This window comes from Stegodyphus dumicola, chromosome 1, assembly GCF_044657685.1.
Source record: "Stegodyphus dumicola isolate Sdum_Otavi_A_Nest chromosome 1, ASM4465768v1".
In the NCBI taxonomy this organism is placed as follows: domain Eukaryota; kingdom Metazoa; phylum Arthropoda; class Arachnida; order Araneae; family Eresidae; genus Stegodyphus; species Stegodyphus dumicola.
In genome coordinates, this window is record NC_140768.1 from 1,380,897 (window position 1) to 1,393,235 (window position 12,339).

At 32.2% G+C, this 12,339-nt stretch overlaps 1 protein-coding gene across 2 annotated transcripts in view; it reads right to left on the bottom strand.

Moving 5' to 3' along the window:
* Nucleotides 1-12,339, bottom strand: part of LOC118196197 (uncharacterized) — a 33,484-nt gene that overhangs the window by 19,307 nt on the left and 1,838 nt on the right. The window contains exon 2 of one of the 2 annotated variants that reach the window (XM_035367614.2): nt 2,148-2,801. In XM_035367614.2, the coding sequence (XP_035223505.1) occupies nt 2,148-2,801 (654 nt within the window). Of the gene's footprint in view, nt 1-2,147; nt 2,805-12,339 lie in introns of both variants that reach the window. The other variant, XM_035367613.2, reaches the window with a different exon arrangement.

The window sequence follows — 12,339 nt, forward strand, 5'->3', positions numbered from 1 at the left end:
CTGAAATCGTGACGTCACTAATAACGGGTTTTGATGGTGACATTCTTGCTCATTTTGTATGTGACATCACAGATCTGCGATGTTTTTGTGACATCACAGATTTGTAAGGTCTCATGAGCTCTGACATCATTACAAAGTTCCCTCAGTTATGGATTATAGTTTGATTCTTGGTCGTTACATACGCAGTACAAAGTCCGAGATCTGGGCATCCAATATCTGGAATGATCTAAAATCTGAACCTCAAAATTGCCAACAACTTTTTTTTAATGCTTTACACATGTGCATTTGAATTTTCCCCCATAAGTAAAACATGCAGATAGTCCTGATTCTTAATTTCTCTTCGTCACTAAATAAATACCTCGCTATTGAAGAAACAATTTAGCATAAATCTGTGTGATCAATAATTTGGCTCTGTAGCTGCTTGGCATACATCTTAGACTAAGACATTCTACAAAGGAACATCGTTGATTTTACACCTACTAATATTTTATATCCCTAATGTCAACGTGGCTAACCATTATTGATTATATTTTGCTTTTATCACCGCATGTTTATCGACACATGACAACCTGAGTAATGACTCATGTAGCTAAGCCTAAACAATTTTTTTTTTTTTATGTTAGTAACTGAATAATAAAGAATATGGCTACTTTTTATATTGACAATAAGCTTGTCAATGATTACAAATTTAAGCTCAATGTGCTAAATGTTGATGAGGAAAAATTTAATAAAAATATCTTTTCACAGACATAAATTTTAGTAGCCCAGGTTTGTCAAAAATAGCAAATTTGTGAAACATCACAAGATCTGGCAACACTGGTTGCAGCGGTTGATACTTTGCAGCTTTCCAGTGGGGCAATACGAGGGTCTCCTATTTTTTGGGGACGTAGAGAAAGTTTTAATACGGTTGTTGGCAACACTGTTGTGAGTGGTGACTTCTCCGCTACCCCATAAGCACGCAGGCACTTCGCTCGGATGCTCAGTCTTGGCTTGGCAGTGATTCGAAATGGACCTCCCGATAAACGTCACCGCCAAGTGCGAAGTGCGCGCAGTTATTCGATTTTTGAAGGAAAAAGGCGTTAAACCAGTTGAAATTCACCGCCTATTGACGGAAGTGTATGGACAGTCATGCATGGATGTCAAAAACGTTCGCAAGTGGTGTAGAGAGTTTACAGCCGGTCGTACTGAAATTCATGATGAAGAAAAGAACTAGAGGGCGGCAATTGCCGACGAGACAATCGCGAAAGTTGAGGAACTCATGCGTAAAGATCGGAGGATCACTCTGGATGCTCTCTGCATTTTGGTTCCTCTGTTGATGAGGTGAAAGATGAGGTTCAACGTTTCCTGAAGGGCATGGCAGCAAGCTGGTATGACATGGGCATTGTAAAACTGCCATAGCGTCTACAAAAATGCAACAACCGAAATGGCGATTATGTTGAAAAATAAAGCATTCTTCAATCTTTAAAGTGATGTAGCAATTATAGAAAATAAACGGTTCTTTGTATATCTAAAAATATAGGAAAACTTTTTTTTGGGATTACCCTCGTAGATAATCAGAAAGTACCAATTTTTCTAATATACATTAATATTATATTAGGAGAAGAAAATCAGTTTTATAAAATACAAAGTTACAAAAAATGAGGTCTTTTCATTTATTAAAAAAAAATATTTGCGTAGGTTTAATCTTAAATACATGTATTTTGAGTATTTGACATTTCCTAGATAAGTATGGAATACTATATAAAAACAATTTCAGCAGTTATACCTAATGATTCTGGGAAAAAAAAATAAGCATATGAAAAGATAATTCTTTAATAACTAAAATAAAAATTAGTATAATGTAAAATATTAAAAAATACTACTAATAAAAAACTATATATTTCTAAAATATCAGCTTTTAAATCACAGAAAGACTGATCAATATATATATATATATAGTTTCTTTTCGTCCCAGATATTCTAACATTAGACATTTTACATTAAATTTACATCAAACTATTATGAAAATTATGTAAAAATTATAAAAGATTATGAAGAATATCTGCTTCATAATCTTTTAAAGTCTTCTGTGATTTGCACCATTTGTAATTAAAAAACTTTATAAACATTCATGTAAAACATTTAAAAAATTGTAATAAATATTGTACCTTCTAGGAGATGAAGATTTAGAATGGGAATTTCTTCTAGAAAGTTTAGAAGACTGACTTAAAGAATCACTTCTGGAACTCGAAGAAGACCTACGAGCACGTCTTCCTCGACTGCGAGAACGTGATCTAGCAGTATGCTTGCTACGCTTATGCCTCAGAGGTGAATGTCTTTGATGCTTCTTTTTATTACTTTTGTGAGTACTTGAATGAGAATTGTAACTACGATCATGAGAATTAGTCCTAGAATGTCTCTCTTTTGAATGAGATCTACTTAGGGACTTTTTGCCCCTTGAAGATGATCTACTAATATGGTCCCTGGAATGTGACCTCCTTTTACATTTTTGGTCTTTTAAATTTTGTGGCCAACGATCCCTTGAGCGTGATTTGCTTCGAGCTCTACGTTCCTTAGAATGGCTTCTAGTGTTACGACCCCGAGAACGTGATCGACTTCGAGTTTTAATATCTTTTGATCTGTTGTTAGTTTTACCACTTTTTGAACGTGATCCACTTCTTGCCTTTCTAGTCCTTGAGCGAGTTCTGCTTCTTCTTTTATGATTTTTAAGATATGAGTGATCTCTATTGGAAGATTTTTGACGGTACCTCTTTGGTTTATCCGTATCAAGAGAACTACGAGATGCAGAAGATGAGCAGCTGCTACTGAAATATAAATTTTAAAGTTTTATTCAATTATTTTTAAAATTACAATCTAAATAAAAAAATGATGAGAATAATGTATATTTAATTTGTATTAAATTTTTAAATAAAAATAGGCATCCCATATTGGCTCTTAATATTAACTTTGACCAATATCATGGTGCTGGCCTATTTTTCATACCTGTGACATTGCTGGACTGGAAAACCTTACGGATGTTACAAACTGAATAGTGCAGAAACTGATGTGTAAAATGGATTTGAAAATGTGTAGATAAATGTGTATTAATGCACAAGATAACTCTTACTAGAAAAACTATTTTAATGATGTATTATAACAGAATTCTGTCAGATTTAAGCTTTTGATTCATGAAAAAAAGTTCCTTATTCTGCTAGTGCATATTGCAGACTCAAATGATTTAAACGTTTTTGCATGTTAACTATATTATAACTGTATCTTATCAAACAGTTATTCTAAGATAAATATATTTTTTATAAAACAAGTGTTTAATCTGTCATACATGTAATATGTTACACCCATAACATATTAAATACTGTATACATATACTAGATTAAAATTTTATACAATGCATTGTATATATATGCAGTATACTGCATAAAGTTTCCCCTAATAACTTATTGTTGTAATAATACTTCTTAATTCTCCAAGTCGCCAAGGGTTTTACAACCAAATCTTAAAAGGTTCCCAAAAGACTATAAGCAGTATTTTAGTGATTATAATTCCAAAATGACCCTCCTACTTTGTACTTTTGGCTCTTTTTCTCTCAGTACATATACTACTTTAATTGTTTACACACATTTCAAAATGCATGTCTGTATACATAAAAATGAAATGACAAATATTTATGAACGTATATATGTAAGATATAACAAAATACGATGGCTGCTTTAAGAAATAATTGGGGACCTCAAAATCAATTATTCTAGATTTTATGCTCTCTTCCTGAATTCCTCTGTTCTCCCAAATACGAGATCTATCCATGTTACATAACACTGATTGAAAAAGGTAACTAAAAATTAAACAATCATAGCATAAGAGTACTTTCTGCATATACTCGGTATAAATACAGCTCATAAATTAACTACGTCATCTTTTTTCCCCCAACTTTTGCTCTGCCAACACCACGCTGCTTTGCCTTGCCTTGGTAAAATGCCTCCGTCATACCTTTTAAAAAACCAATGTACATAAAAATTATCATATAACCTTATGATTGGATAAATGTCTACTAAGATGATTTAATATGCATGAAAATAAAGATTGTGATATTTCAAGCTCAGTTGCGTTAACTGCGTCATCATAGCTTTTATCTTCAGCCACTATTGTCTTCTCAGCCATGATGAATACTGAAAGATGCTAAAAAGTACCAGATTCTTCCTATGCACCTAAAATACTACATATATATATGGCCTGGCTGCTTTGACATTTAATATACTGCATTTACTTAAACATTTGCCTCTAAGTTTTTTACACCATATGATTAGAGATTGTTGGCTGCTTCCTTGAATTTTTAAAAGAATATAGTTCTAAGTGTACATGGACAAAGTCAAGGGAATGCACAATGCCTAGTTTGTGCAATTCTCTGTTTTTTTTTTTTTTTTTTTCTGTTCTTTTTTTTTTTTTTTTTTTTTTTTTTTTTTTTTTTTAAAGTTAACAGTCACAGTTTTAAGTCAAGGGAATATGCAGTGCCAGGTTTGTGCAATTTTTATGATTTTTTTAAAGTGAAAATAGATCGATGTGTACATGGATATCAAGTTTGTGCAATTTTTTGTCTTGTTATTTTGGCTTTATGTGCAAAAATCGATGCTACACAAGACAAAATAACAAGTCAAAGAATTGCACAAACTCGGTATCCATGTACCACCAAGAATGTTTCATTAAGGGGTACCCGTAAATATACTTTTACTCAACAATTATATTTAATAAAATGAAAAACAGATCTTTACAATATGTTTTATAGTAAATAGATTTTTTTTTCCATATTAATAAATGCTGTTTTAAATGAACTGCTTACGTAATTCTATTGTAGCGCTTACTTCATGTGAGAGACCTCGGTGGATTCAGTGTGTAGTTGCTCGCTCGTGTCGGCATCTATTAGCTCCAGTGAGAAGTACAGCAGCGCACGAGTTTCCCATACCCTTGAAGATGGTAATAACCTTGTGATTCGATACTGGATGTCTTTAATGCAAGACAAATTCTCTACGATCCCTTGAATTCACAGAAGCACAAAAGTGCTCCTGTGCACTAGGTTTAAGAATTCAAACTCTTTTGAATTTGCCAGCGTTGAGTGGCTCTCAAGATTACTACAGTATTAAATACGGTAATTAATGTGTATACAGTACTAAGTTCGTAATCTGGACTCAACGGGACTTCGGCGATTTCGGATTATAGATCATCAATTTAAATCTGGTAAGATGGCATGCAGAAATTATACAATTAAAAATATGAAACTGTAATTTATGAAATAAAGAGCAATTATGACTTAAAGGGTATCAAAATATACCAAAAAAAAAAAAAAAAAAAGGAACTACTCTGATATGCGCCCTCAAGTCGGTAAATTTCTCGCCAAATATTTTTGGCGAGAAACTTCACGCTACCATACTACTATCTAAATTTTTTGTTTACATTTTGAAGTTTTAGCCTAAAATGTCTCGAAAAACGTGGTTTTCGCACATGCAAAAACTACGTTTTGAACACACAATTTAGCTAAAAATCCGAAACAAAAACAAAAAATTTAGAAAGCAAAAACGTAAAGTTTCTAACCAAAAATATTTGACAAGAATCCATGTACACAGCGACATGTTTTAACTTAAAAAAAACATCTACGAATTGCACAATGTAGGCAACGAACGAATCTACAAACTACGCACACCTTGCTTTAATAAATTAACATAACAACAATAAATTTCAAATACCATGTACACAGCATCCTGTTTAAACTTTAAAAAAATTCTACGAATTGCACAATTTAGGCAAGGAAGGAATCTACGATCTTCGCACTCCTCGCTTTAATAAAATAACATAACAACAATAAATTTCAAATAATACCATGTACACAGTGTTCTGTTTCAACTTTAAAAAACATCTACGAATTGTACAGTCTAGACACTAAACAACAAAATAAACTAAAATAAATTTCAAACAATTTAAAAAAACAACAATAACGACAGAAATTCATACTAAAGAACCAATGAACATAACATTCTACAAAATAAGAAGAAGGATAAAATAAAATGCACTTACCATGAATTAATGCGTTTTCGAATAGCAGAAATATAAATTTCATACTGCCACGTAATCACTATCATATTTACATGACAGCCAGACACACTATCCAGAAAATTTATACTATGGTTTACAAATAAATAAAATCACAAATCCCTACTTCTATCATGCACTGCCATTCAAAATAATCTCCCAGACCCTCTTTCCACACTTCCAAATACCCACTACCCCTCAACAGGATAGCCACAATCATATTTCCTTTTGCTGAACTTCAATTCAACAACTACCATTTTATCTTTCCCTCCCATCTTCTCAGACACAGAGGCGGACCAACGTGCTCCAACGAAAGATTTTTCAACGTCAACAGGGTTGCCATAGAATACGCAATCACGCCAAAAAGCAGCGCAGAACACATATCGCCACATTTGGTGAAATTAGGGCGTATATTAGAGTTGTACCCAAAAAAAAAAAAAAAAAAAAACTTAATATTTGTTTGTTTACCTTATTAAACATTTCTTTCCATGCAAGTTACTTCGTTTTTGATGCTAATACTTTCTCTTTAATTCTGTAGACAGACATAATCTCTTGTTTAGTTACATTGTTGAAGTTCTGTGACTACCGTTTGGAGAATTCCGATTAACTTGTCAATCGAAATTTTTTCATTTTCAATAACTTCTCTGTCACTTTCTTCACTATCAGAGGAGGTATTTTCTGGATCTAGAACCACACTGCAGATTTTGCTGTTCGTTAATTGATTGATGATTGGGACATTGTCGTCGCAATGAAAAACTTCTGATATATCATCTTCATTTATTACCGCTTCTCCACCTTTCTTTACAAAATCTAATAACTGGAAAATTTCACCTTTAGTTTGCGATGTCCGAAAACCTTCAAATTTGTGGCTATCATCTTCATCGTCCTCACCATCAAATATGGTAGCTGGCCATAAATTATGCCAAGCATTTTTTAACGTATCTGGAGACACATCCTCCCACGATCTTGCGATGCTCCACACAACAGATTTTATGCTAAAAAAATTCAAAAAGTCTTTTTGTTTGATGGACATCAAAACATGCTTTTTGATTTGTAGATCCTTTGGCAGCTCCAGAATTGGAAACTATTTTTGAAATAATCGAAAGTTCAAGCTTAATTTTTATAAAATTGCTCTAACAGTCTGCAAAATATAATAAGACGGATCCAATTAGAAGATTAAGGAACAGCCCAATCTGCAACATTAACTGAAATGCCTTGCAATCAGTAAAGATAATTTTAGCCTAACTTATACCGTTCATTATACATTAAACGAGCATGCTTAAACGCATTACGCACATGCATAAAGCATACAAAATAAAGTTTGTGGCTTTGAGGTCCGGATTACAGACTTTGTACTATATTCAATAAGTTTTGTTGAATTATGTTATTATTTTAAATAAATTGCTGACAAAATTATATTTCCTGCGTTCCATTTTTTCCCTGTCTAAACTCTGCGAGATAACATTCGAGGTGATGGCTAGATGGCAGTATTTTTTATTTTGTCATTTTGTATTTCCTCAGACACAATCTATATTCTGTGTGTTTCAGCCAGTTTCTTGTTCAATGTAATAGTATTTGTGGCTCACTTGTCAGTGAATGTAATCATACTGTTCCAGTTCTTCTATCTTATAACTCTTCCAATAATTGGAAAAAATGATAAATCCACCTTTAATGTGTTACCATTTTGTTCACTAATGTGGTAGCACTCGATTAGGAGCCACAACAAGAAATGTTTGATTTATTTTGCAACAAATGTCCATTGAAGAGAAGTATTCTTCCAGAATTATTTTTAGGTCTAATAAAAATGCTTTCACTGGTCTCCACAATGCAATCACTGCCACCAGTTTTTGAATGCCACAAAGATTTTACAAATGAAAGTTCGCATTCCACATCAGAATTTTCCGAATCTGACGATGAATGCACTGAACCAGAGATTGAAGCCATTTCATCTACAAATATTATTATGGGAGAAACCACTTCAGGTGGTCATCTATTGAACCTCAACGAAATACGAGAACTCCCGCGCATAATATAATAAATCTTCCAGGATTAAGAGCATATGGAAAATTGGGTGAAAATGTGGATCCTGAAAGCGTTTGGGAACTCCTTTTCGGTAAAAGTATATTTTAGGGTACCCCTTGGCGAAACATGGATACAGAGATTGTGCAATTCTTTGACTTGTTATTTTGGCTTGCGTACCAAAAATCACAAGCCATAACAACAACACGAATTGCATAAACTCGGTATCCATATACACATCGACCTATTTTACTTTAAAACAATCCCAGAATTGCAAAAAAAAAAAAAAAAAAAGGGCACTGCGCACTTCCTCGACTTTATCTATGTAGACATTGACCTGCTATTTGAAAAAAAAAATCCGAGAATTGCACAAACTAGGCTTTGCGCACTCCCTTTGTCCATGTACATATCGAACTATATTCACTTAAAAAGTCAAACTAGCTGCCAAGAAAAAATATATAATCTGAATAAACTACATTTTAAATCAAACAATGAAATAACATAAAAAAGGAAATTCATCTTCATCTTAACACTACACGAAGGAAATATCTGCTTACCTTATTTACAAATTTATGCGTCTTCATTCAAATAAAATTCTGGCTGATCTTTGGAATATGGTAACAGGTAGTTTGGCGGCATTTTGGAGGCGATAAAGGTTACTACCTAGGACTTTGGTAATAATGTAAGAAGTACTCAGTTCCGATTACGCATTATTTTGTGTGAGGGAAATGAGAGATCATGAGATAAGTCAGGTGACATGAATGGACGAATTACAGTTCTTTAATCAGAAAAGGGGGTAAATTTGGAAAAATATCTGTAGTACTAAATTATTTTGTATTAAGCTTCATTGTGTGTTGTGTGAAATAGTGTTGATTAATTTTCGGATTGCATGGCGCTATGTAAAGTGAATTCTAAATTTTTAATGCATTTATCTGATAATAATAATAAGTTGAGATTGTGTGAAAGGAAGGATATTACAGATAAGTTTAAATGGCGGTGCAAGAAATCTGGTGAAAATGGATATTTTGTGAAACGGAGTGTAAGGAAGGGTACGTGGTTTGCTGAAAGTAGTTTAAGTATGGGTGAAATTTTATTAATTTCTTATTACTGGGTGAATAGACTGCCAGTTGACTACTGGATTTCGGATTTAGAAATTAGCAGTAGTACTGCAGGAAAATGGAACTCTTTCTGTAGGGAAGTGCGCGTGCCACGTAATGAAGATTCTGAAGAAGATTAGGTAAGTTAGTATTTTTAATCATTTGAGGATATTATTTTTATGCATTGTTCTTTAAGTTTGTTTGCTGTTTGTAAGGAGTAAATAAATTAATATGGTATTATTGGAAAATTGTTATTAGCAATGATTTAGTTTCAAGTAATTAGGATTGTAACCTAATTTTTATTAATTTAATGCATGTGCTTATTTGTATTTTAAGTAGTGTTTTTAATTTAATTATATTTTAATTTAATGATCGTGATTTTGTGAGTTATATGTTTGTAGTATTTTGGAATACGTTTGAGTAGTATACGTTGAGTATTTTCATGCATTTTCACGAAATTTTTCTAATTTATGAGAAAAAAGCAGTGTACATGGATATAGTGAGGAGTGTGCGCAATGCCATTTTTGTGCAATTCTGGGATGTTTTTTTAAGTAAAAATAAGTCAACGTGTACATGGTTTAGTTATATTTTAATTAAATGATAGTTATTTTGTGAATTTTATATTTGTAGCAATTTGATATACATTTCAGTTGACGTAAACGTGCATGAAAATAATTTAAATATTTGACACTAAGTATTTGTAACCATTTTTAATGTTTGCAGTAGAAATTCGATGGTGATGTTTATAATATAATAGATAATTCAGAAGTAAAAGTTTTTGCATATTTTATTTATTTTATACGTGGAAATGTTCATCCTTGGAAAGGGTATATACTTTTTCGCGATCAGGTAATTTCTTATATGTGCTTTTTACCGAGTTTAAAGATTCAGAAAATTTTTTTGCATTTTCGTGCAAATTTTTGTAATTTATGAGAAAATAGCAGTGTAGATGGATAAAGTTAAGAGTGTGTGCAATATCATTTTTGTGCAATTCTGGGATGTTTTTTTAAGTAAAAATAAGTCGACATGTAAATGCTTTATGTGTATGTGCTATTCTGAAAAACGCGGAAGCAGTTTGCGATTGTGCACTTTTCCCCAATTTAGCAGTTAATATTTGTCATGATTAAGCAGTTTTGTTACAAAAAATTTCTAGCATAAGTGTAATTCGGCTAGTAGATTGTTGGAAAAAGTGTTGAGTAAATAAAAAGAAAAGAAACATGTCTTTACTTCGTGAAGACAAAATGGCGGCGAAAAAAAAATAGAGGTTTGCTGTAGCAGGGTTGGTCGCCAAATTTTCGCCAAGTTACCATAATCCAAAGATCAACCAAAATTCCTTTAACAGCATCCAAACACTTCCTAAAATTATCTGGACTAGAATCTGTATATTGGTGTTGCCACATAAATTCACAAAAATAAGAGTAAAAAATATCTGATGTTCGACCATATGCATTTCCTTCCTCCAAACAGGACGCTCAATAATGGCTACTAAGTAAACCTTCATTTACACACCAGTCAATTAATGCTTTTTTCCCTTTTGTTCCAAATCCTACAGAAACTTCAAATTAATCTTATCACATTCAGCCAATTTACCGTGTAAACCACAAAATAACAACACACACTTTCCAAATTTTTTCCCATAATTCAAATTCACCGCAATGAATTACATCATAATAGAGTTTCCATAGCATTCAACTACTCAGGTTGTCATAAGTGAGACAACAACTTGGCGATAAATTAAGCAACAGCTTTGCGGTAATACAAGGGGTACCCTAAAATCAACTCTAATCCTCCTTTTCACAAACGATATATTAGAGAAAAAGAAAGAACTGAAAACTTCGTATTTATGCGCAAGTTGTAAAATACCAGTTTGTTTGGTATGTTAACAAAAGATATGTCACGAATGTACACAAGAATATGCTGAGTAAGTTGATATTTTTTGCAAGAACACAATGGTATTACCGATAGTTAAGGTACTGTCATTTTTTTATGTTTCGTACAATATTTATAATTTTTATTTGAATGTATCTATCATACGTTAAATTATTGGAAAATAATTATTATTCATAAAAATAATAGTTATTCTGGCTTGTTTTGCATAATTTACATTTGCAAGTGGTTTTTCATAAAAAAGTTCATGTTGCAGAAAAGATGTTCCTTGTGCTGACTGATTTCTTTGTAAAATAAAAAAAATTCTGTTTGAAGATAAGTGTTTATAGAACGTATGGGTAAAATAAAATTTTAATATTTTGAATAGAACGTTTTATTTAAAATCATAGCGAGACATGGTCTCTGCAACTTCACGTCCCCAGTTATGTCCCAATATTTAACCTCCACTGTTATGGGTTAATTATATATGTCTATAATTATTTGTCAATTTAAACTGATTTAGGTACACAAGTTTGCTAAGATAGCCCTATTTATATAAACAGTGTTGCACCACGTTTTATAATATATAAAAATTCTCGGTTGATCTTTACAATATGGTAACTGGTAGTTTGGCGACATTTTGGAGGCGATAAAGGTTACTACCTGGGACTTTGGTAATAATGTGAGCAGTACTCAGTTCCGATTACGCATTATTTTGTGTGAAGGAAATGAGAGATCATGGGATACGTCATGTGATATTAATGGACGAATTACGGTTCTTGAATCGGAAAAGGGGGGAAATCGGGAAAAAATCTGGAAATTTTGTATTTGGTTTATTCTGTGTTGTGTGAAACAGTGTTCGTGAATTTTTGGATCCCATGGCCATAACTAAAGAAAAGTTTATCGGACACGTAATCAAGATTCTGAAGAAGATTAGGTAAGTTAGTATTTTTAATTATTTGAGGATATTATTTTTATGCATTGTTCTAAATGTAAGGTGGAAAGGAATTTGGTATTATTGGGAATATTGTTATTAGCAATGATTTAGTTTAAAGTAATTAGGATTGTAAGGTAATTTTTATTAATTTAATGTATGTGCTCATTTATATTTTAAGTAGTGTTTTTGAATTTAATTATATTTTAATGAAATGATAGTTATTTTGTGAATTTTATGTTTGTAGGAATTTGGTATACGTTTAAGTTGAAATAAACGTGCATGGAAATAATTTAAATATTTGATACTAAGTATTTGTAATGCTTGCGGTATGAATTCGTTGGTGAT